The sequence below is a fragment of the Trypanosoma melophagium genome (genome assembly GCF_022059095.1).
Source record: "Trypanosoma melophagium isolate St. Kilda chromosome Unknown ctg9segment0, whole genome shotgun sequence".
In the NCBI taxonomy this organism is placed as follows: domain Eukaryota; phylum Euglenozoa; class Kinetoplastea; order Trypanosomatida; family Trypanosomatidae; genus Trypanosoma; species Trypanosoma melophagium.
This window is the reverse complement of record NW_027125194.1, coordinates 322609-346961: the sequence shown is the minus strand read 5'-3', so window position 1 is coordinate 346961 and position 24353 is coordinate 322609. Positions and strand designations below refer to the sequence as shown.

The 24353-nt window shown below is 37.6% G+C and overlaps 9 protein-coding genes across 9 annotated transcripts; all 9 read left to right on the top strand.

Moving 5' to 3' along the window:
- Positions 1–310: 310 nt before the first annotated feature.
- Positions 311–1693, top strand: LSM04_009550 (uncharacterized protein; the record flags this gene model as incomplete). The annotated part of the gene is made up of 1 exon (XM_067332802.1): positions 311–1693. The coding sequence occupies one exon, from the start codon at positions 311–313 to the stop codon at positions 1691–1693; it is 1383 nt and encodes a 460-aa protein (XP_067185914.1).
- An 872-nt stretch (positions 1694–2565) lies between these two features.
- Positions 2566–4128, top strand: LSM04_007138 (NAD-dependent epimerase/dehydratase; the record flags this gene model as incomplete). Its single annotated transcript, XM_067332801.1, has 1 exon — positions 2566–4128. One exon carries the CDS (start codon positions 2566–2568, stop codon positions 4126–4128), a length of 1563 nt encoding a protein of 520 aa, XP_067185802.1.
- Positions 4129–6361: 2233 nt separating this feature from the next.
- Positions 6362–9364, top strand: LSM04_005481 (uncharacterized protein; the record flags this gene model as incomplete). Its single annotated transcript, XM_067332800.1, has 1 exon — positions 6362–9364. The coding sequence occupies one exon, from the start codon at positions 6362–6364 to the stop codon at positions 9362–9364; it is 3003 nt and encodes a 1000-aa protein (XP_067185722.1).
- A 412-nt stretch (positions 9365–9776) lies between these two features.
- Positions 9777–10394, top strand: LSM04_005093 (uncharacterized protein; the record flags this gene model as incomplete). The annotated part of the gene is made up of 1 exon (XM_067332799.1): positions 9777–10394. The coding sequence occupies one exon, from the start codon at positions 9777–9779 to the stop codon at positions 10392–10394; it is 618 nt and encodes a 205-aa protein (XP_067185712.1).
- A 185-nt stretch (positions 10395–10579) lies between these two features.
- Positions 10580–11178, top strand: LSM04_001949 (uncharacterized protein; the record flags this gene model as incomplete). Its single annotated transcript, XM_067332797.1, has 2 exons — positions 10580–10622; positions 10700–11178. The coding sequence occupies 2 exons, from the start codon at positions 10580–10582 to the stop codon at positions 11176–11178; spliced, it is 522 nt and encodes a 173-aa protein (XP_067185585.1).
- Positions 11179–11202: 24 nt separating this feature from the next.
- On the top strand, positions 11203–11580 carry LSM04_003162 (uncharacterized protein; the record flags this gene model as incomplete). The annotated part of the gene is made up of 1 exon (XM_067332796.1): positions 11203–11580. One exon carries the CDS (start codon positions 11203–11205, stop codon positions 11578–11580), a length of 378 nt encoding a protein of 125 aa, XP_067185635.1.
- A 172-nt stretch (positions 11581–11752) lies between these two features.
- LSM04_000718 (uncharacterized protein) lies at positions 11753–12199 on the top strand (the record flags this gene model as incomplete). Its single annotated transcript, XM_067332795.1, has 2 exons — positions 11753–12002; positions 12087–12199. 2 exons carry the CDS (start codon positions 11753–11755, stop codon positions 12197–12199), a joined length of 363 nt encoding a protein of 120 aa, XP_067185519.1.
- A 1020-nt stretch (positions 12200–13219) lies between these two features.
- LSM04_006540 (P-type ATPase) lies at positions 13220–16471 on the top strand (the record flags this gene model as incomplete). Its single annotated transcript, XM_067332794.1, has 1 exon — positions 13220–16471. One exon carries the CDS (start codon positions 13220–13222, stop codon positions 16469–16471), a length of 3252 nt encoding a protein of 1083 aa, XP_067185765.1.
- Positions 16472–17224: 753 nt separating this feature from the next.
- Positions 17225–23887, top strand: LSM04_009607 (Helicase-associated domain; the record flags this gene model as incomplete). Its single annotated transcript, XM_067332793.1, has 1 exon — positions 17225–23887. One exon carries the CDS (start codon positions 17225–17227, stop codon positions 23885–23887), a length of 6663 nt encoding a protein of 2220 aa, XP_067185924.1.
- Positions 23888–24353: the final 466 nt, after the last annotated feature.

The window sequence follows — 24353 nt, the reverse complement described above, 5'->3', positions numbered from 1 at the left end:
TTTTATCTGTTTTTTATGCCTGCGTTTTTTCTTTGCTGCTCGAAAGATGAGAAATGGACATAAAAGAAAAAAAAGGCGTATGAGTGGTGTCACTAGCATTTCTGGTGATAAAAACAATGAATCATTTTTTTTTTTTTGTTAACCTTCCAATCACACTGAGTCTCTTTTCCCTCTCCTATTAAATTACAATCTGTTATTTTATTATTATTATTATTATTATTATTATTATTATTATTATTATTATTATTATTATTATTATTTATTTATTTATTTTTTTTTTTTGTATGTTTTGTAGAGGGAAGTGGCGGATATGGAAGTTCGTTCTTTTTTAGTGCACTGTGGTGAACCTCTCTTTGGTGGTCCATACGTAGATGTGCCGGTGCCATCATCAGCTGCTTCTGCTCACGATTGCCATTCAAGCGGCAAAGTGCTCGGCAGACACTCACCAGAGTTATACTGGCGACTTGGTAACGACCCTCGTTGTTCCCGGCGAATGATGTCTGTTACTGCGGAGAAGTTGGCAGCAACAACAACTGTAAGAGAAAACGATGAAGTTTCTTCTGATCGTGTACATCCAAATGTATCACAACGGCTTGTTTTGAAATGTCTCGGAAAGAATACTCTGACTGTGGTACGCCCTAAATTTACTTCAAGGTCTTTAAGTCAAGGAAGTCAAGAAAATCGATTTGTTCTCCACCAATCGGATTCCATTACACTTCGTGCTGGTGATAGTATTGGTATTGACGATAAAATATGGATGCAAGTTGTTTTGGCTCATATTGATGTAATAGATGAAGCGAAGGAACCAGTGGTGTTACCGTATGAAGAGGAGAAGGGAAAAAATGATGATGCTATCTATGTTCCAGCTTGCAGAAACTTTTACCCTTACTCAAAAGAACCACCTTCACTATCAGTGGTGCGCGTAAGTGTGCCGTGGTCAAAGTTACCATTTTCTGTGAGGTCTTCACTGGTACACTCTGTATGGAGGCAACAGTTGGCTGCATACTCCCGAATTACAGGAACGGTGCCAGTTTCTCTGGGTGGTGGAGATACACCTGTTTTTGCCTCTTATGAAGAAGGAAAGATGGAAGAAGAGGTTGGTGCTGCTGATGCTGTTATAGATCACTTCGCCGTTACAGGGACATCACCGCAACATGATATGAGAGGAATGGTTGGAGTAGAGAGTGATACTGGAAATATGCGTAGACAGCATGTTTCATTGTCTAAAGGTCGAGTTGTAGAATCACAACTTGTTTCACTAGATCTAGCGCCAGTACAAAAGAAACGACGTACTTCCTTCTCGGAAGGAGTAGCAGGAGGAGGAGGAGGAGGAAACGATGCTTTGGAAAGTGCAACCCCCATCTGTTTGGTAGAAAGTAACACCTACTATGATACATATGATGAACGTTTAGATGAAACAGTTTGTGCGTTAGAGAAAAAAGCTGCTGTTATTAATCGTCTTATAACTGTTGGACCCTCGGCGCCAGTATTATTAGGTGATAGTCCTCCACCGGATGAAGGGTCGAGAGAACCTAAGAAAGGAGGTTCTCGTACCACTTCTCTTGCAGTAAGTAGAACTCAACTCCGACTTGGTAAAAGACCACAACAGCAGCAAGAAGAGACAGGTCATGGGGATGGTGCAACTGTAAACCCCGCAGGTGATGAGTCACAAGTAGTGTATTATCGCCATTAGAAGAAGTTACTCTTGTTGTTGTTGTTGTTGTTTTTCTTTTCCTTTTTTTTTTGTTATTGTTGATTTTTCTTCTTTTATTTTACGCGTCATTCTCCTGAATTTTTGATAAAGCTGATTGCTTGAGTGTGCATTAGAGCATAAATTATTATTGGCCGCATTGTGTAGCTCTCATTTCCGGTAAGAGTAGAAAAATTTAGTCATTTTTACTTTAACAAAGCCAAACGAAGAATTTTAACACACATGAAAAAAAAAAGGATAAACAATTAAAATAATCCTTCTCCTCCTCCTCCTCTAACAGTTGTTGTGATTTTTATTTTTTATATTTGTTTTTGTTTTCTTGTATTGTACACGTTACGTCCTCTTTCTTTTCTCGTTTCGTATTCTAATACTATTACCATTACTATTACTATTTTTATTTTTATTCAAGTCACACAAGTACGCCCCATCTCTGCGTCTCTGTGGTGAGACGTCAGAAAGTAAATACGGCTGCAGAACTCACAAAGCGTGCAGCGGTAGCAGCAGCATCAAGAGCAACATTGACGGCAATATAATAAAAGAATACATACTGGATAAAAGAGGTATTGAACGAGGAATCTCGTGCCACTCACATCTCCTGCACCACCACTACTACTAACACTTTTCCTGGAAATCGATCTTAAGTTAAGGAATAGAAGGTGTGAATAGGGAAGGCAGTCAAGTGAGTAATTAATAGAGAAGACGTCTGAAAGGAAGAAAAAAAAGCGGAAGAAAAAAAAAGAGAGAGGGAGAAAGTAAAACAACTAATAAAACAAAAGGAAAATAGAAGTAACTTTGCACAAACTAGTGAAAACCCCCAATCAAAATAAATAAATAAATAAAAGAACAAAAATAGCATGCTGCGTGTCTTCTCCGGCAGTTGCCTCTCTTTAGAGGATATGGAGACTGTTCGCCGCTCTAATTTAGTAAAGCGACCACATATATTGGGACCTGGTGATGATTTTTTCACAGAAGATGGTGAACCTGTTCGTCCTCAGCCTGCTGCTCATACTCTTCAGAAAGTATTTTCTGGAAGTGCGTTGGATCTCAACGCAATGAATGGTGATATACTCTCAGAGGAAGAGATACCTCCTTTCACTGGATCTCGAAATCAACTGCAACAACATGATCAACAAAAGCAGCAAAATCATTATCAATTGCCGCAACATCACCAACAACAAGAACAGGCAAGATCAACAGGGAATACGGTATCAACTATTCTTAATCAGCTATCATCTGAAACGGAGAAGGAACGTGCAAAAAGTGTTAAGAATAAGACGAATGTTTTGGTTATTGGTGGTATAGGATATATTTCTAGTCATATTGTGGCAAAACTCCTAGATGCTGGGTACACCGTACGAGTTACCGTCCCTGACACCCTCAGCCAACAGGAGCGAAATGAACTTTATTCCATGGACCGTGATTCAGAACAACGTCTCAGTATTTTTGAAGCAGAAATGACGAACTCAATAACACTACGTGATGCGTTACGTGGCTGTAAGTATGTGATTCACTGTGGCTGTCAAGTTAATTATGGTGTAAAGGACCCTGTTGCCTTGCATGTGAATGCCGTTCAAGCTCTTTTTGATGCAATTCGTCTGGCTGGGAAGTCAACAGTGAAACGAGTGGTGATCACCGGTGCGGCTACTTCTGTATTTCACGTAACTGATGCTGTTCCTCCCAGTGGTGTTTTTGATGAATCCTGCTGGAACACAGTAGCCACCGCTGCTACAGATCCTATTCCCTATGCTCGCATTTGTTTTGAAAAAGAAGCATGGAGGTTGAAACAAATGCTTGGAGTAGAGTTGGTGGTTATTTTACCATCTATTACAATTGGACCAAGTCGTACAGATGAAATTAGCGATGCTATGCTACGTTTACAGGAATTAGCAACAGCTTCGCCAACTTTTCCCTTTGCACCCAATTTATTTTGGAATTACGTAGATGTACGCGATGTTGCTGAAGCCCATGTTCGAGCTTTAGAGTGTCAAGAAGTAAAAGATCAGCGTGTTATAGTCTCTAATGGGTGCTTTAGTTATGCCGAACTCTCAATAATGATTAAAGAAGCGTATCCGCATCTTACTCCCCCCACACGAACAGCAAACTCTTTTGTAACACTTCTTGTAGGGGCTTTTCATTCACAGGTGAAGTTAAGATTTCTATGGCGCACTACAGGTGTTCGTAAAGTTCTTGATGCACATAAGGCAATTTTAGAACTTGAAATGAAGTTTATCCCTATGAAAGAAACGATACGGGCGTCTATTGATCAAATGATTCGTGCCGGAGAAGTAAAAGCACCCAATGCCCCACGAGCTGTGCGAAATTCCACACCGCTTTCTGTGGTAAGCACTGTGGGTGTTGTTATAACTGCAGCAGGTGTAGCCACATGGATCCTAGCACGATGTCGAAGGAATAGATAAGGTGTTATAACAGCTCTTTTTTTTTTCTTTTCTTTTCTTTACATCAGTATATTTCCATTTTATTGTTATTTCTACTATTTTTACTGTTGTTATTGTTTTGCTGTTGTTGTCATAGCTGATGCTGGTTTCTTTTCTCTTTTTTTTTCTATTCTGTTTTCTATCTATGATTTTATTGTTATTGTTATTGTTATTTTGTGGAAATGTGCCAAAAAACTTGTTGAGTTACAATCGTTTTTTTTCTTTTGTTGGTGTTCTTGTATTGCCGATGCAAGCACGTAAATGTGTTATTCTTTTCTTGGACGTACAACAGTGAGAGTGAGGACAGTAAAAATGGAAGAACCAGAATAGAGGCATACAGAGAAAGGAACTTGAGCAAAGGTAATTATAACAATTCTTTAATAAAATGAAATAATAAGTGAATGCATAATTAACTGGAGGAATTAACAAAAAAGATATATTAACCAAAGTACGCTGCTCCTGGTATGTACACTCGAGTGAACTACCAGCGAAAAGCCACGGACAAAAAAGAAAAACAAAAGAGCTGATAAAAGAAGGTGTGAAAAAAAAAGGAAAGGTTACGAGAAAAGAAAAAAAAGAATCGGATGCTCTATATGCGTGGGATTGAAGGGGAGAGGCGGCGAGAGAGAGAGCGAGATGAGGAAGAAAAACAATCAAAAAAAAAAACGGAATAAATAAGTAGGAGTAAATGAGAATAAAATAGAAATAAAAAAAAATACTGAAGAGTTGTGACGTGGGACAAGGCAAATCCTTTTCCTTTAAAAGTAAAGTAAATGCTAGAGAAAATGCGATTCATTGAGTCCCATGAGAGTTTCCGCTCTAATAGTGGTTACATCAGTAATGGTGAATTGTTGTAGGTGATGGTGGTTGTTCCATTACTCTTACCTTCAATTGTTTTTTGTTTTTCTTTATATACTTTCTTATAAACTTCTGAAAAAAGTGGGCATCCATATGAGACCAAATAAATAAAAGTATAACTTCATTATGTCCTTTGTCTTATTTATTATCATTTGATTTATTTTTTAGAAAATACACGCGCTAGAAGGTAGACAGTGAAGTCTTTTTCTTCTGTTTTTCTATTTAAGAATAGTTGACGTCCCTTAAACATCTACGAAATAAATAGAAACATTTGCAAAGACTTTTTTATTTGTTTTTGTTGTTGTCGTTCTCGATTCCATACGCAGCAACGAGAGCATATTCTGGATTATCTTCACATACATAAGTTTCCCAAAGTTTCTTTCCACGTAACAGTTGTCTTTCTCGTTGGGTGGCCTGAATGTTATTTTCTTGTATGATGAAAGCAGTGGTTCTTGAGAGGATAACACTGTATGTGGAATAAATTTACGAAATTGCATACCTCTGAAACGCCGTAGTTGAAGGTAAATTGTCTCATTTCACTCAAGAATGCGATGAGAACAATTGATTCAAAGGAGGAATGACCCAATAACTTAATGTAAGGTTTTTCACAACCATTACGCACAGACCACAGGGGTGGGGGAAGTATCAACAACCTTTTACCGTTCCTAGTCAATAGCTGGTTGTGACCAATGAAGAGAAGGCCGAGCCCTTAAAAAAAAAAAGAAGACTATGTGAAGGATCTGGGTGGGGGATTTCAAAGAAGCTACGAATTATATAATTATAAAGAATTATTTGAGAGGGAGTGAAAAGAATTGGCCTCAGGTTGTAGGTCTTTTACGGCAAGCGACCAAATCCCCGATAAAAATAGCAAGCAGGAGAGTGTGATTTTTCGGGAAAAGATAAGGGTGTTTCAATATATGGAACTATTTTTTTTTTTTTTTTTTTTTTTGGGGGGGGTCTTTTCTCTTTTTGGTTTTTGCATGAAGAAACTCACTTTGCGTTGATTGTAGATGTGGGGGTATTAATGTTTTTTTTTTTATTTCATCTACATATGGGGTTTGGCCTTATCTTTCCTTTCTCTGATTTGAACTATTTGGTTTGCATCCCTATAAATTGGTATTTTCTGGAATTCTCCCTTTTTTTATTCTCCGACTGAGCCTACACAATGAACACCTCAGAAGAACGGGGGTGGTGTGGTGGGGATGGAGAATGTTATGTACCCCCTGTACTAGGCTCTAATACTCACTTCTCTTTTCCCTTTACAAAATCTCACACACACACACACACACCTATGTAGACACAGAAATAAATAGATTGATAGCCCAACTATAACTCCTTGAGAGTCTCTCTTCTGCAGATGTGGGGCGGTGTAAAGGCGCGGGGGCATCACGGCGATCTCTTCCGGTCGTGGGGCGGCGGTCAACCCCTCGAGCCGCTCCGCCGCCGGTTGTACCGCGAGCCCCGGCCGTGGCACCTCGCCTGGGCCCTCCACCGCCACCGCCACCTCCTCCCCGACCGCCACTGCGCCCGCCTGCTCGCGTGGGGGACGACCGTCGTGGCCCTCGAGCGGCGCCGGACCGCCCGACGGCAGGCGTACCGCTACACCCATCAGGCCTTTCAGGTCATGGTGCACAGCCATAAGGTGGGGCCGGAGACGTATCAGGAGTTCTTTCGACTCTGTGCGGTGGGAAGAGACTTGACAAGTGCATTTCGATGGCAACAGTATCTCGTAGAGACGGGAGAGTTATCCCCGATCTCACACTACACCTGGCTTCTCCATATTGCGTCACTCTCACCAAGTGATGAAAGTGCAGAAGATATGGCAGAAGCTGTGTGGGAAACCTATTTGGCTAGATACTGTTCACAAGTAAAACATAATGTTACTGGAGAAACTAGGTTTGCCCATTATCAACCTTCAAATGATGATGAAGCAAAACAATTAGAAAAATTATTTAAAGCGTTTAAAAATTTACGTCCAAAAATAGTTAATGGTGCAAAACCAGAACTTATGGAATTTATTGACGCTCTTCCTGAGGTTAAAAATTCAGAAGATTCTTCTAGTACATGGCCGACAGTTAGTCGACATCACACTTTTCCTCACTTAGAGGCAGGAGTTCCTTGGAATCCACCAACAATATCTCATCCTTATCTTCGGGATTCTATTCTTCATGAAAATTTTGTTTCTGAATTAATATCTGCTGCTTTTTCACATAATGTGAAACGTGTTGTAGCACTTGTACATGAGTATCGAGAACGTGTTACAGAAGAAAAGGAAAAAACAAGTGCAAAAAAATATCTAGCTGGTGAACGTGATGTGTGGCGTGATTTCTCTGATCCTTCTTCAGTTGCATTTCGTGCATCACTTATAGAAGATGGTGGTGTTACAGCAGAGTTGTATCATTACTTGATTGTATCTATGTCAGTAACCCAACCTTCTGTGGCGCTTCGAACACTTCGACGTATGCAAGAGTCAAATCTACGTGTCCTTGATGTGACACGGGCAGTTATGATTGTAAGATGTGAAGGATCACCAAAGGAACAATTGCAATTGTTTCAAGAGCAGCTAGAAGAAATTAAGGAAAGACAAAAAATTGAAGAAGATTATGAAGTTACAAGAGAAGTTGAACTCTACTGGAAATTTTGCTACGCTGAATTTTTTTACTATCGTAATGCTTTAGATCGTACAGATTTTTATCGAATGCTTATGGAAGGTCTGGGACCAAGGAAAGTTCAACAGTTAATTTTGAATGCTCAAGTCTATGGTACATGCTCATTTGAGGATATAACAGTCCTTGATGAAGCATTTCGAAATACAACTGCAACGTACTATAAACATTTTATTGGAGAAGAAGTAAACAAAGCATTAGATGAAATTACAAGACATATTCCAAAGCTAGACATTAGTCTGGTAGGTTCTATTCAACATTTTAGTGATTACGCATTACCTATGGGAGATTTTATTGCCACTGATATTTCTACATTACGAGCAAAACTAGTGGGATTTAGTAATATTTGTATTCTTGATTCATCTTTTGTAGAAACTAGTGAGTATTTTCTTACAGTGGGTAAGACTATAAATGCTGGTAATAGTGGTGGTAGTGGTCCAACTCTGGTTTTGGTTCCATACTGTTGTTTACAGCAGTTAGCAGCAACTATTGAAGAAGGAAAAGATGATATTTCTTTTGATCCCGCATTACAGGAGGCTAATAAATCCGAACCCTTTATTGCATCACAGCGTCTACGAAGTTTATTCGCACTTCTTGGAAATACCGAAGCGAATGTAAAGGCGAGGATTCTTCACTTTAGTGAATCTTTACTTTCTCATGCTATGCCAGAAACTACTCTAAAAATGACAACTCTTGATCCTGCTAAATCAGATAATGATCACTTATTATTAGTAGTTGCTATGATTCGTGCAATAGCAGATAAAGATTCAAATATAGTACTTTGTACAGATGATCCAAGTCTTGTGAAGCAACTTCAGAGTAGCAGATTAACCTCTTTATTTTCAGGGAAAATATTTGTCATGTCATCTGAGCCTCCAAAGAATGTAGTACAAAAAGAAGAAAACCTTATAAATGATAATCCTGATATGTGTATTTCAACAGAATTTCAACCAAGATTGCAATTTTCAAAAGCTATTTCCACTGATGTACCCTCAAAAATATCTGTGATGCCTTCCCCTGTAAAGACATTGACAGAAGATACAGAGGGAATAAGCAATGCATGGCTAGATATGCTAAATGAAGAAGAAAAAGAGATACATTCTTCTTCAGAAACTAACAGCACTACTACTACTACTACTACTACTACTACTACTACTACTACTACTAATCAGAATGAAATAAAAAGAGAAGAGAAAGAGATGATAACAGTAACGAATAAAGATGAAAAGATTGTCCAAGAATATGAGAAATTAATGAATTTGTATGATTCTGAACATGCTGTTGCTCCAGTAGGTTTTCTTATGGCTAAGGCCTCATCTCTAGGAACAGTATTTGATCAATTTGATACAACTGGGCCTGATACGGAGATGGATAAAGCCACGTCAGCTCCAACACCACAAAGAGAACCCGGACAACAAAAAGAGAAACCACGACGACGATCTCCATTGGAAAAGGAAGATCTTCGTAATCGTGGAGCATCTAATAAAGAGCGGTTTAGACTTGCTCGTCGATTAGGCAACGTTTCTGGAGGACGTGTTCCATTCAATCTACGATATCGTATTCTTGAGGTAGATATTACGGATGAACGTAGTAAATACTACAAGGAAGCTTATAGAGAAGGATTGGAAAAAAAGCGTGCAAGTTTCAAGCGAAAGTTTGAGAGTTCGTACTTAGTTGGTAGTGCTCCAGAGTAATCATAGGCTGAGGAAATAATAATAATAATAATAATAATAATAATAATAATAATAATAATAATAATAATTCAGATTAAGTTTGAAACTGATGGTTGAGAAGAGAAGGGAGTTGGAGATTCCTTATTAATACATTTATATTGGAATTCCCTTTTTTTACAGATATCTTTTTTCTTGTTATTATTTCTCATTGTTCTTCGTTGTTGCATTCTACATTAATCTCTTGGTATTATTGGTATCGGATAGAGTTTTTTTTTCCTCCTTTAACGGACTAACCTTGAAACTTTTTATACTATATACCTAAGATATATATATTTATTTCAATTGTACCATGTCATCCGTTTAATATTTCGTTTAATGTTTCTTTTTGTGTTCTTTACTCTCGTTGTTTTCCTACTTAATCGCATTGAGAGTCATGCATACTGAAACACTTTTTTATACTGTAGATGCAAAACCATCTACGTTTGACTATTACACAGAGCGTTACTTTCATCAGTATCTTGTGAAAAACTGTAAAGGTGTCGAAAATAACAACTGCAGGTTACTAGTTCATAGCAATGGTCTTTGCATTCTTTCTATTGATGAATCACACGCGGCAGTTCGCTCGTGTCAAAAAAACGTTATGATTGAAGAAAATGCTTCGGGAGTAAATCTTCACATAACTTCAGTAACGTTTGGATCTGGTCGTGGCAATTCTAGAATGACACCAGAAGGTATTCGAGTGGTAGGAAAACGCAAGAAGAATGCTATTATATGCCAGGAAGATACCAAAATATGTGTATTGACAATGTCAGATGGAACAGTGTATAATGTTCCTGCTTGTATAGATGGTTTTGTTTTGGAGCTAAATGCGGCAATTCAAGAACGACCTGCACTTCTAGTAGAAGCACCTACAACAGAGGGATATATTGCTATTATATCTCCAAATCAACATAAAGTGAATTTTAGCAAATTTATAAAGGTTTCCACAGCAACCGGAGGAGACATTATGGATGAGGATGAGGAAGATTTAGTTAGAAATGAAACCGATTAAATAAACAATTATATTAATCATTTAAATGAATTTTTTTTCTATATAATTCTTGTAGGAGTAATCCTCCTAATAATTTGTACATTTTAGATAGTAAACCTCTTTCATTTCAATATCTCTTTATCTCTCTTCCTCTTTCTGTTTATTATTATTATTATTATTATTATGTCTTTAATTGCGGCACATGAATGAATGCAATGATGACTACTAATAATCCTCTTAAGGAATATCGTTTATTACAAAGAATTCTATAAATTAAACCTATAGGAGGGATAAGGCTCAAATAACACTTGCCCAGAGTTTCGAAGGTCTTATTGGGGATTATGTTTCAGATTTAGATGCCGTGGAACAGGCTCGAGTGGAACTGGATGAATTAAACACTCGCTACAGATCAAGCGAACTATGCAAAGAAATGATAAACTTAGAGGACACAGTGAATGCTTCGATTAACACTGATGTAAATGTTGGTACGGTGTGTATACCGGCGGCTGATGCTATCATGACAGTCGCAGGAATGTCTATTGCGTTGTCCATAACGGCTAAAAATGCCATTTCACTCTACAGTGCATTAGATCCTTTTCTCGTTGGTGTTGAAATGCGAGGCGATGTCTTTAATACTAATCTACGCATGTCACATGAGGCATCTGCAGCGAGTATGCAAGTTAATCATTGTATGGCGACCTTTGAATTTCCAGATGAACTAGAGGAGATTCATCAAAAGATATCTCCCTCCGCTGTATCTATTCGTGCTGAATTGTATAATTTGGTTATTGTACGCTGTGGGTGATTTTTTGTACCATATCGTGATTCTATGACACCTGCAGATATGTTTGGTTCCATATCTATGCAACTTCCTGTTTTATGTGAAAATGGTACTGGTGAAGAACACAAAGACTCTGATAATGTAAAAGATCCTGATCAACTTGTTTTTTACATTGCTCGAGAAATTTCTGAAGGGAAATGTGAAAGTATATCTACATCCTCATGTTATAAAGAATGTTACAAAACAGATGTACAGTGGGCACAAACAGTAGATCTTGGTGCCCTTAAAACAGCTGTAAGAAAGGATGGTAATATCGCCATGTCGTATGCGGCATGGACTGGGGATGTATTACATGAAGTACGACGTGTGAATAGTGGATACCGTGCTGTTTCGGTTTATCGACTGTACAAAGAGGGACATAAATAATCATACGTTCCTATTGCTTTGCGTCTTGCTGTGGAAGAAAAGATTGCATCTGTGTTAAGCCTCATGATTCCTGAAAAAAATTCTAACTTTCGTTATCTTGGTGTAACACTTCGTCAATGCCTATCCTCCGGCTGGTCTTCAACTAGGATACCTTAAAGGAATTGATGCAGTTATGTACAGCATTGCTTCAAGAAGCAATATATGTCTGCTGTTTAACGCTCATAAGGTTCACAAAGGACATATTGCTACTCGTTATAGCCTACGTAAAGAATTAGTTACATATTTGTTATTTCTCACTACAGACATTGTGCCTGCGGATGTGGATTTCTCTGGTGATGAGGCCCGACAGGATATGACAAGACACTACAAAGTATTTACAAATACACCATGGATACAATTGAGGTTTGGCACATTAGTTGATGGTGTTTTTTTTTTTTAGGTAATATTACTACTTCTACAGATTTTTGGTATCGTTCCGCAGTTATGACTATTACGCAAGAGCCGAGTTTATGGATGCGGAGACGTGGTTTGTTTCTTGTTACTACCAAAGGATCAAAAATCAATGCGTCAAGTAAAATTACACTCTGATGTTATGGAAAGGATAGCTTCCTTTCTTTAAGTCTGTTCACGATGGTATTTTATTTGGCCATTATTTTCTCTATAATAAGGGAACTTATTTGGTTTAATAATTGTTGTTAAATATATATATATATATATATATTTCTCTTCAGATACTTTTGTCTCCTCTGTGTTTTGTTTTTCGCTTCATTTTTTCTTGAAGGGTTGAGATTTGCTTTTTTCGTGTTTTCCATTTGAGAAGGAAATGATTGTTTAATGGTTTACTTTCTTTTTTTTTTATTTACTTTGCGTTGTTTTTTCACGGTTGATGGAAGTGCAGTTTGGGATTTTTTTTTCTTTATTTGCTTCCTTCTGCCTCATGTTTTTCAACGCGTGTTGTCCTATGGGGTTTCCACATTTGTATTTTGTTTTTCTTTTTTTTGTCGTGGGAGAGGAAAACGGAGAAACCCGCAGGATTTACTCTTCGTAATGATGTAAATAGGTAATTACGAAGTTGATATTTCATAATACATACATGTGTTGTTTTTTTGTTTTCCTCTATTTATAAACTGAATACATTCAGTGGTGGGAAATATGTTTTCCCATAGTACATGAGACTATATCTTATTTTTTTTTGTTTTCCTTGCGGCAAGTGAAGGAAAGAGAAAAAAGTTCTACTGGGTGGTATTTTCTTTGATGGTTCGAATCATTTTACCAAATAAAAGGTGGAGTTTTCCACTATTCCCCTGAAGATTATTCTGCCATCGAAAAGAATTTCTTATTAAAACTTTTGTGGCCCCAAACCAGAATAAATAATGTGTTGAAGTACCAGATTTAATTCTACCAAGCTTTTATTTGAAAACGGGTGTGAACACTTTCACCCACCTTTTTTTTTTTAATGTTTGGATTTATAATAATAATAATTATTATTATTATTAATAGTAGTACTGGAAGCCGTATACGAGTGTAGCTCAGTTAATAAATCCTATTCCTGTAGTGTGTGTGGTCTTTCCTTTATCAGTACCTATTCCCCTCTATCTATTCATCTGTTTTCTTCTTTTTGTTTCCCCGCTAAGAAGATATGAGTGAAGGTGTAGAAATGCGAGTGATGACGTACAGTTCTGTTCCAAACGAGAGAAGTTCGGCGGCGGCGTCGTGGTGTTTGCCGGTGCCCGCCCAGCGCTCCGTCCGCCTCGCCGAGAGACTGCGGCATTGGTTGAATTGGGACGTGGCGGGGGTGAATGAGCGACGGGTTATTGCGATTGGGTGTAGTCCAGATGTGTGGTCCGGTAAAGGGTTTCCCGATAACGCCGTGAATAATAGACGTTATGCACTTTTAACGTTTCTACCACTCTCGTTGTTTTATCAATTTAGAGCTTTTTTTAATATATTTTATCTCTTGTTGGCTTTTTCACAGTTTATTTCAGCATTAAAGGTGGGATTTCTCATCACATATCTCTCACCTTTAGCCCTCGTGGTGTCACTTTCATTAATAAAAGATGCTATAGATGATATTCAACGTTATAGACGTGATGGAAGGGCTAATAAAGAAAAGGTTGAGAAATTACTTTCAGATGGTAGTACAGGAATTATACGAGCATCTTCTATTCAAGTAGGGGATTTATTAGTTCTACGTCATGGACAACGTATTCCAGCAGATTGCGTACTATTACGTTCTTCTGAGAATAGTGGGACATGTTTTGTTCGAACTGATCAGTTAGATGGTGAGACAGATTGGAAACTTAGGTATGCTTTAAAGGCAACACAATCATTAGATGATGTTGCGCTTAGTCAATATCGAGCAAATATACATTGTGAACCTTTGCATAAAGATATTTATAAATTTGCAGGATCTTTTGAAATATCCGTTGGAGAGTCAGAAGCTATTTCTCTTGATAATACACTTTGGGCAAGTTGTGTAGTAGCATCAGGTACCCTTGTTGCTGCTGTAATTCATACAGGAATTGATACACGTAGTGCTATGAATTGTAGTAAACCTTCAACAAAAATGGGTCTTATTGAAAGTGAACTAAATTTTATTGGAGCTTTATGTTTTTTGTTTCTTGTTATTATATCATTTTTACTAGTTGGACAGCAACGGTTTGAAGGTGAATGGTTTCTTATGTTTCTACGTTTTTTAATTTTATTATCTGCTATTATTCCTATTTCAATGCGAGTTAATGTGGATGTGGGACGTATGTGGTACTCATATGAGATGTATCGTGATGGTAAAATACCTGGTACGGTTGTTAGAAATACAAATATTCCAGAAGAACTTGGTCGTTTACAGTATTTATTTACAGATAAAACAGGTACATTAACAAAAAATAAGATGGAGTTTCGGCAATTACAAGTTGGTGTGGATACTATCTTAAATTATCGTGATAAAGATCGATTTAAAAAGATTATAGCTGGTTTTTTTAATGAAAAATATGAATTTGAAAGTAGTGATTTAACAGGTAGTGGTAAAAGTAATTATTTATCACTTCAAAGAAATTTTATGCGCGATATTACCTCAGTTGGTGAAGCTCTTTTAGCTTTAGTATTGTGTCATAATGTAAGTCCAGTAATGGAAGATGGGAAATTAGAATATCAAGCATCATCACCGGATGAAATTGCTTTTGTAAAGTTTTGTAGTTCGCTTGGTTTTTCTCTCATTCATCGAGATGTGAATAGTATGCAATTTACCACTCCAGGAGGAAAAACAATAAGTTATGATATTATTAAAGCTTTCCCTTTTACTTCAGAACGAAAATGCATGGGAATTATACTTCGTGAAGTATCTGAAAGAGATACAGGTATATATAAATATATTATGAAGGGAGCAGATTTTAAAATTGCCACAGTTGTTCGTTTCTCTGATTGGTTACAAGAGAGTTGTCAGGAATTTTCTCAAGTAGGGCTTCGAACTTTAGTATTCGCGCAAAGAACATTAACAGAGGAACAGTTAGAAACTTTCTTAACTCGATATAATGAAGCAAATATAGATTTGGGTGATACAAGAAATGAATCAATAGAAGCAGCAATGCATCTTATTGAAAGAGATATGAAACTTATTGGTGTTACAGGGGTAGAAGATGAATTACAAGATGATGTTACAGAATCTCTTGAAACATTAGGAATGGGAGGTATAAAAGTTTGGATATTAACAGGAGATAAAATTGAAACAGCTACAACTATAGGACGATCCACACGAATAATTCCACGTCATGGTGTTGTAGAAATTATGACTACCCGTACATTAGAAGAAACTGAAAAAAATTTAGATAAACTTTACCTTACTCATGCAGCATTATCAAATGATGGATTTTCTGACGCCTTATGGACACTTGTTTTAGATGGTACTTGTTTATCTTTATGCCTTACAGAAACCGTTTCAAAGACTTTTGTCGAAGTTTCAAGATCTGCCCATTCTGTTATTATAGCCCGATGTTCACCTACACAAAAAGCAGAAGTTATTCGCATCATGAAAACATATTCCGATAAAAAAGTTCGTATGGCTGCTATAGGAGATGGAGGAAATGATGTTGCGATGATATTAGCTGCGGATGTTGGGATTGGTGTTGAGGGAGTTGAGGGAAAACAAGCCAGTATGGCGGCAGACTTTTCAATTAAAAAGTTTTCGAATTGTGTGAGACTTATAATGTGGCATGGGAGAAGTTCATATCGTCGTACATGTCGTATGAGTCAGTTTATTATGCATCGTGGTATGGTTTATTCTATTGTGCAGGCATTTTTTTCGCTTCTCTTTGCGGGAACTCCGATGTCTGTCTTTAATGGATATCTTCTTATGGGATATAGTACACTTTTTACAATGGCTCCAGTGTTTGCATTGGTCCTTGATGAGGATATTAAAGAGGAAGATGTTAGTGAATTTCCTCAGCATTACAAGGAATTATCAAAGTCACGTTCAATGAATACTCGATCTTTTCTACAATGGGCATGGATTTCTGTCTTTCAAGGAGGTGTAATGATGGGTCTTTCACTTCATCTTTTTTATGGAGAAATGTTTCATATCATAACAATTGCCTATACTTCTTTACTTTTAACAGAACTTGTTATTGTTGCTAGTACAGTACATGTAAGAATTTTATGGTCCCAACGCCGTAATCATTTATATCTTTTTATAGCAGCTGAATGTTTTTCTCTTGCTTCGTACTTTTTTGCAGTTTTATTACTTCCAGAAACGATTGATAAAGATTTCTTTTTCTCATGGAGTTGTTGGTGGCGAGTTTCAGTTATATCACTGGCTATTGTTTGTCCTATCTATTTCTTGCGAATTTTGAGCACATACGTATTTTTCAATCAAAGACATACATATACTTTAGCCTAAGAGAAAGGATTCTATTTCTCTTTTTTTTTCACAAATATATATATATATATATATATATATATATATATATATATAGATTCTTTGCTAAGTGTGATCAAGTTATTTCAACTCACGTATCACAGTACCACTGTCTAGTTGATAGTCGATGTGTGTAGAGAAATATATCTCTTTTTTTATTTTCCTCTTTAGTTTTCTCTCTATCTCCTTCTCTTCACGGATTTATTTCTTCTGTTTTTTTACTTGTGATACACTAATGAACGCCATGATGACCATAACCCCCTGTCAAAGAATATCGTCAATATGCAGGATTTTATTAATAACGTATCAATCGAATGAAGTTCAACTGAAAATTGTATAGAGTTACTATTACGTGGGTCTTATTACAGAATATGCCTCAAATGTAGAGAAAATACAAGAGTTGAACTATCCCTAAAGGTTAAGGGGAAACTATACAAAACGGTAATAAACTTGGATAACCCAATGAATACTTCCTACCTCAAAATAATAATAAAAAAACAACGTACGAGAGACTTATGTTGTGTCTGATTTGCTATTCTTATTATTATTATTATTATTATTATTATTATTATTATTATTATTATTATTATTATTATTATTATTACTATTATTCTTTGATGTTGAACTATAGAGTATATATGCATGTATGTATATGAATTATCTGGTTTTCTTTTTAAAATTATTTTTTTTTTCTTTTCCCTTTCCTTTTTATTTTATAGTAACGGGAAGGGTAGAATGTGGGCACGTTGGTCTTTAGTGGCTTTCCGCTTTTCCGACCGATTTATCGCATTTGCCCCACGTAGTCTACGGTTCTCAAGGCGTTTTCTGCATGCACAGGAAATACAACCAGGTGAAATTTCCTTTGTAGAGACCGTATCTAATTTAAGCGTTCCATTGGGTGAAAACACACAACAAACTGTGGGGTTTGAGGGAAGTAGTGCGTTACCACAAAACTTTTTAGATGCGCGTCATGTTGATACATTTTCTCGGGCCCGTGTTGTAAATTTCATTAAACGTTTCTCACAAGGAGCGATCACAAGCAGCAATGATGTGTTTCAAACAGAAGAAGTACGAGATGATGATAACAATAATAGTAATAATAATAATAGTGGTTCTTCTTTATATCATTCTCGGGTAAGATTGCCATTTCAAAGTCCAAGTGGTGAAATTTGGGCACATGGTCTTGCGTGTAATAGTAAAGATGCGGAATTACTAGCGGCAATGCATGCAGAATATATTATTGATGAATTTGGTTATCACATTTACACACTTCCCTCTATGCAGCGTAAACATGCAGAAGCGGCCCGTAAAGCTGGTAGGTGGGCACCAATGCCAGATGATGTAGATAAAGGTAAAACAGATATTAGAATTCCACTTCCACTACGTCGTATTGTTGATCGTGATGAAACAGAAGGTGGAAAATGGTTATTAATTGATTTACGTCCAAATCATTATGTTTCACCTCATCATACGCTTCTTTCTCCTTGTCTTTATGATACCACAGCTGTTCATCGTATTAAATCTCTCTTTGAAGAGCATAATTTTTCCTTTGCACATCTCTGTACTTCACAGATGGAAGAACCTCTTGAAAAGGGTGGTCAAACGTATTGTGTCGCGACCGTTGTTTTACCTGCAGAACTTACAACATTTAGCGAGATTAAAGCATATGGAAAAGGATTAACTCGTGAAGTAGCAATAACACTTGCTTGTATGCATGCAGAATTGGTACTGGATGCACATTCTATCTCTTTATTTCCATCCGATCCCATACGACAAAAACAACACGCATTAGCTGCATGGAGTTATGGGCGTCCTGCTCCACTTCCTGGTGAGGAACACAAAGATCCGTCGCATGTGATGTGTCCAATTCCTCTTAAAGAACTCTCAGTAAAACGTGAAAATCGAGTTTCATATATGAGCTATGAAGAAGATCTTGTTAGACGACATCGTGCTCTCACAGAACAGACATGTGAATTTACTGAAACTTCTTTTCTAGATCACATGGCTGTAGGACAATTAAAAACTTTTTTAAAAAAGGAAAATGTACCACGAACTGATCCTTTCTTTGTTGAAGAAGTTCAAGGATACTACAAGGCAACTGTAGTACTTCCACTTCCTGATTTATTTGGCATTCGTGGGGGAGTGGGTATCGCTATGAACGCAGCTGATGCCATCACATTAGCTGCAATGCATGCCATTGATGTGATGAATATTCTTGGATTTAATATAATAGGCGATGGTGCGGCTCGCAATGAATGGATTGACGCCAGAAAATCCCGTGGTGAGTCTATACCAGCAGAAAAGCAGGATCCTAATCTTACTAGTCCTCCAGGAAGACGAAGGATTACTTCATCATCTAATTCCACATCTTCTATGGAGGACTCTGGTATAAGGAATAGTATCCTTGATGACAAGAATAATTCAAATAATCACAATAATAACAATAATAATAATAATAATAATAATAATAATTCAGGGTTAAACAAAGACAATGGTGCAAAACAAGAGTCTAATACTGTAGAGACTCCAAAGAGACGTGTAGTGAAGAGAGCAAGAGCTGCAGCTTCTGTAGAAGGATCTAGTACTGTTTCACAGGAAACAGTTTCAGATATAGACTACCTAAAAAGGCGAGAAACCCTCCCTAAAGAGTTATGGGAACTTAAACCTGATAGTCCTGATGGTTATATTATGGTATCACCTACAGATCCTGAAATACGTACTCAATATGAACATGCATTGTACTCTCCACGTCAGATTGATGTGGGTGCAAAAGTACGTATTAGAGGATATCTTGCATCTGTAGGTAGAAGAGCAGAAGAAGTATTTTATGTACAACGAATAGAAGCAGAAGATAATGGAGGACAACAAATTTGTCGTTGTGCTTTAAATCTTCCTGTACCACGTCGATTTGGAGATCGAATAGCCCTTGGTGAAGCAGTAGATCCAAAAGATGCGGAAATTCTTGCTGCTATGCATGCTGAACTTATTCTTGATACACTTGGTATACCACTTTATGCAGATGTTATATTACAACGTCGACATGTTGATTTATGCAGAAAAAATGGAAGATATGCACCTTTAGTAAGTGTAAATAGTGGTAATAATAGTATTCCATCAGATACCCCTTCACCACCGCCTCTTCGTCGTGAAGTAGTAGGTTCTATTCATTGGGAGAATAAAACAAAAAAGAAACATAGTCCTATTATAGTTACTAAAAAAGATAGTACAAGTGCTACACAAAATACTATAAATAATAATTGCGAAGAATCAGAACCTACTCCTGCTCCTGAAGAAAGATGTGATTATACTTTTGTTAAAGAAAAGGAATTAGATCTAGTTTGTCGTGCACGTGTACAGTACTATTTACGTCGTAAAGGTATTTCTAAACTTGAAGCTGAATTTCGTATGGAATTACGAGGACTTGGAAATGTTTTACATGTAGCAGAACTTACAGTTCCTGTTCCAGAAGAATTTGGTAAACGTGTAGCTCATGGATCTGCATTAACTAAACGTGATGCTGAAATACTTTGTTGGATGCATGCTGAACGAATAATTGATGCATTGGGTTTATGTTTATTTGATAATCTTCCAAAACTTCAAAAAAGACATGCACAACTTGTACAAGGTCTTGGACGTTGGGCACCGCTTGTTGGTGAAAATGCTGTGAAACCACCAGATACATCCTCACCACTTCCTCTAACACTTGGAACGGCACCAGAAAAACCACCATTTCCAATTTTACCTTCAAATTTATTACAAAATTGGACACAATATGTAGAGGAATGTCAACGATTTATTGAAGTAAATACTATGCGAGAGCATAATATATTTTATGAAATGGAAAAAAGTCCTCGAACTTGTGATGAAATATACGATGCCGCATTAGAAGAATCTGAGTCTGTTCCTATTGATGTGGAGGCGAAGAATATCCTACAACGGTATTGTACTATAGCCAATGTCACGTATCCTGCCTTTTGGCGATCCCGCATGGTTGGTCCTGTTTCCCGCCGTGTGTGCCTGACGACGGTGGAGGTGCCTGGCCACGAACACGTGCAGGCCTCTGGCGTCGCCCTCAACAAAGATGCCTCCCAGCGACGGGCGGCGATGCACGTCCTCGCGCTGCTCAAACGCATTGAGCCCGACTTTGCGGAGATTGAGACGAAACTCAAGACGGAGGCGGCGGAGCGGCTCACGCTGCTCGACCCCCTGCAGCTCCTCAGCGATGAGGCGGCGGCGGCGGCCCCCAAACGGGCGGGACGATCCCCCCGGCGGCCCGTTGGGAATTGGGACCCCGTCGCGAAGGACTTCTCGCTGGACGGCAAAGTCCGCATCATTGAACTTTTCACCGTCTGCTTCGGCCTCCCGCCGCCCGCCGTCGCCCACCGCAGCCGCCGCGAGGGGGCATTCGTCCGGCACGCCACAACCGTAGAAGTAGTGGACGAAGACGGGCGCCGGTGGGTCGGCGAGGGACGTGAGGCGGGACCGCGATTTAACGAACCAGCCGCATACGATCATCTCTTCTCGCAGCTCGCACGCGGGGTGGCAGGGTTTCAGGCTCTCATGGATCTCATTCGAACACACAGACACCTGGATCCAGAACATATCGCCAATGTAACCCTCACAGATGCACAGAAGGAACGTATTCAACGCGTTGTAGAGAGTTTACCAGATGTAGAAGAAGAAGAAGAAGTAGCAAAGCCGGAGCGATGGAAGGAAGCAGAAGGTGAAATATCTGGTTTTTTAGCTCGTGTAGCTTTAGATACCTCTCAGAGAATGCAAGAATCACAAGTTCTAATGGATCAATTACAGAAGAAAATAACAAGCGAAGAGTATCTATTAAAGTATGCCGCCCAGAGACAACGATTAAGTATAAATGGTAAACGAGAAGAGATATTAAATGCAATTGAAAATAGTCAAATTGTTATTATTTGTGGTACAACAGGCTGTGGTAAAACGACACAAGTACCACAGTATATTTTAGATCATATGACTGAAATGGGTAAAGGGGGTGATTGTTCAATTGTTGTCACACAGCCAAGAAGACTAAGTGCCGTTTCTATTTCTCAACGTGTAGCTGCAGAACGATTAGAAAGTATCGGAGAAACATGTGGTTATTCTATTCGTTTAGATAGTAAACCAGGAAGAAATATTAATTTTTGTACTTCAGGTATTTTACTTCGTCTACTACATAGTGCCCCTTCATTAAATGGAATTAATTACCTTATTATTGATGAAATTCATGAACGTGATATCAACTCTGATTTTTTACTTATACTATTACGTCAACTTTTACTTCGTCGAAAAGATCTTCATGTTATTTTAATGAGTGCAACATTACAAGCTGAACAATTTGGAAAATATTTTGATAATGCACCTATTATTAATGTAGAAGGTTATGTTCATCCTGTTAAAGAATTATATGTGGAAGATTTAGTCCCTATTGCTGCCGAACAAAATGTTATGCCACCTTTACTGAAAGAAGCAGCTGCTGTACTTGAAAAGGAAGAAGCAAATGGTATATCAAATAATTTAGATAATATCGCTTTACCTCTTACTGCAAAGTATGGTTTTCTAGAAGCTACTTCTGATATTGATTATATTACTATTCAATTCGCTATTGATCATGCAGTTCGTTCACTTGATTTAACAGATTCTTCCGTTTTAGTATTTCTTCCAGGATGGGATGAAATTACAAAAGCGAAAGAAATTCTTGAACGTAATACAAAGTTTCATATAATTTGCTTACACTCTTCTGTAGGAGCAGAAGAACAAATGCGATGTTTTTTGCCTGCTCCAGAAGGCAAAATAAAATTAATTCTTTCAACAAATATTGCTGAAAGTGGTGTTACTATTGATGATGTTGCTGCTGTTATAGATGTTGGAAGAGCAAAAGAAAAATCATACGTCATGCGAAAAGGGACTACCTCTATTGGTAGAAATGAAATGGGATCTATGTCTCAGTTAGTCACAGTGTACGCTAGTCGTGCTAATTGTGTACAACGACGTGGTCGTGTTGGTCGTACTCGTCCTGGTATGTGTATACGTCTTTATTCTAGAAAACACTTTCAAACTGTACATGATTTTCAAACTCCTGAAATGCTTCGTACGCATCTTGATGCTCTCTGTCTGCATATACTTGCTCTTAACTTGGGAGATCCGGCAGAATTTCTACAAGAAGCTATTGAACCACCCTCTACAGATAATATTGAAGCTGCTATGATGCGACTTCAAGAACTTGGAGCAACAACATCAAGACGTCAATTAACACCACTTGGATTACGACTTTCACGACTTCCTGTTGCCCCCAAAATAGGAAAAATGATTATTGTTGGAGCCATATTAAAATGTTTAGATTCTGCATTAACTATAGCGGCTGTTACAGATACGGATGTTTTTATGAGTGCACGTGAACACAGGGATGCCGTTCGTCTACATAAGGAAGATCTTTCACTAAATACCCAATCAGATGTTATTGCTTCTGTAAATGCATTTAATTTTTGGGTTATTGCACACTATAATAAAACACCAGCAGAAGTTGTGTATGATCTTCAGGAACGTATGCTTAGTGTTCCTCAACTTCTTACGGTATCAAAGTATAAGAAACAATTTTTTGATATTCTTGCAGGAAGTGGATTCCTAGGTCCTGGTATAAATACACGATATTCTCGAGATGATTCTAGAGCTGACATTTTTGTAGAAAACTCTGAGTGCTCAGCAGATGCTCAAAATGTTGGTTTAGTGAAATGTGTCGTTGCATCTGGTTTATTTCCAAATGTTGTGATGAATAGAGGAAAGCGAATGATGCGAAATAAACTTGCCGATCGTTTATCACCCTCTACGGCATCTGTAGTACATCGTACTTCTCAGGATGATATTGCACAACCTTTTTTTGTATATGATGAATTAGCAAAATCAAATGAGTCTGAACGTCTACATGTACGTGGACTCACAAACGTTCCATTATGGACTATTCTTCTTATGGGTACAAGTAGTATGCCAGTGACCTTCCGTGATGACTTGAATCTTGCTGTAGTAGATGAATGGATTATGTTTCGTGCTACCTTTGGTACACTTGAACTTATTCGTAAGTTTAGACGATCTCTTAACGTATGTCTTGGACGTAAATTTACCGATCCAAATAATGAGGAAAATAATAAAAAATTGGAGGAGTTGCGACTTATCATTAAAGAGCTTGTATGTACACCGTTTAAACCAAATGAACTTTCAGATCGAGTATGGGAAGAGAAGGGAATCATTCTTGAACCACGAAAACAATCAAATAAAGATACTGTATCATCACAAGAGGATGAATCGTCGGACACAACCGTAAGAAAAGAAGGACAAGGAGAAGACAAGGAAAAAGAAATGATGACAGGTGAGTCAACACACTCGTGGTAAAGAAGAATACTTCTTATTTTTATTTTTTATCTCCTACTACTTCTTTTTTTATTATTTGTTCTGGTGTTATGGTTGGTTGTTGTTTGTTTGTTTGTTTTTTTCTTATAACTCTGTTTCTTAATCAGAGATATAAGAAAAAAAAAAGGAAAAGAAAAAAAAAACGAGTTTGAAAGTGGAAGGATTTCGTGCAGAAGGGCAGTTTGTTTATTCAATAATACATTGTACGTATTAACTCTTGCTCCAGGTTTTGAGATTTTACGGAATAAGAAAAAGGGAGAAAGAGATGTACAAAAGACACATCAGGCGGTGTATCACAGAATTGGCTGGTTATTAAGAGGAAAGAATGCATTAATATTTCTTTCTTTTTTTCGTTTTACTCACATCCCTTCGTTATTTTTTCTCCCTCTCTATTTGTATGTTTTTCATTTTTTTTTTATTTTTTGAATTTATGAGTCTCTTTTCCTCT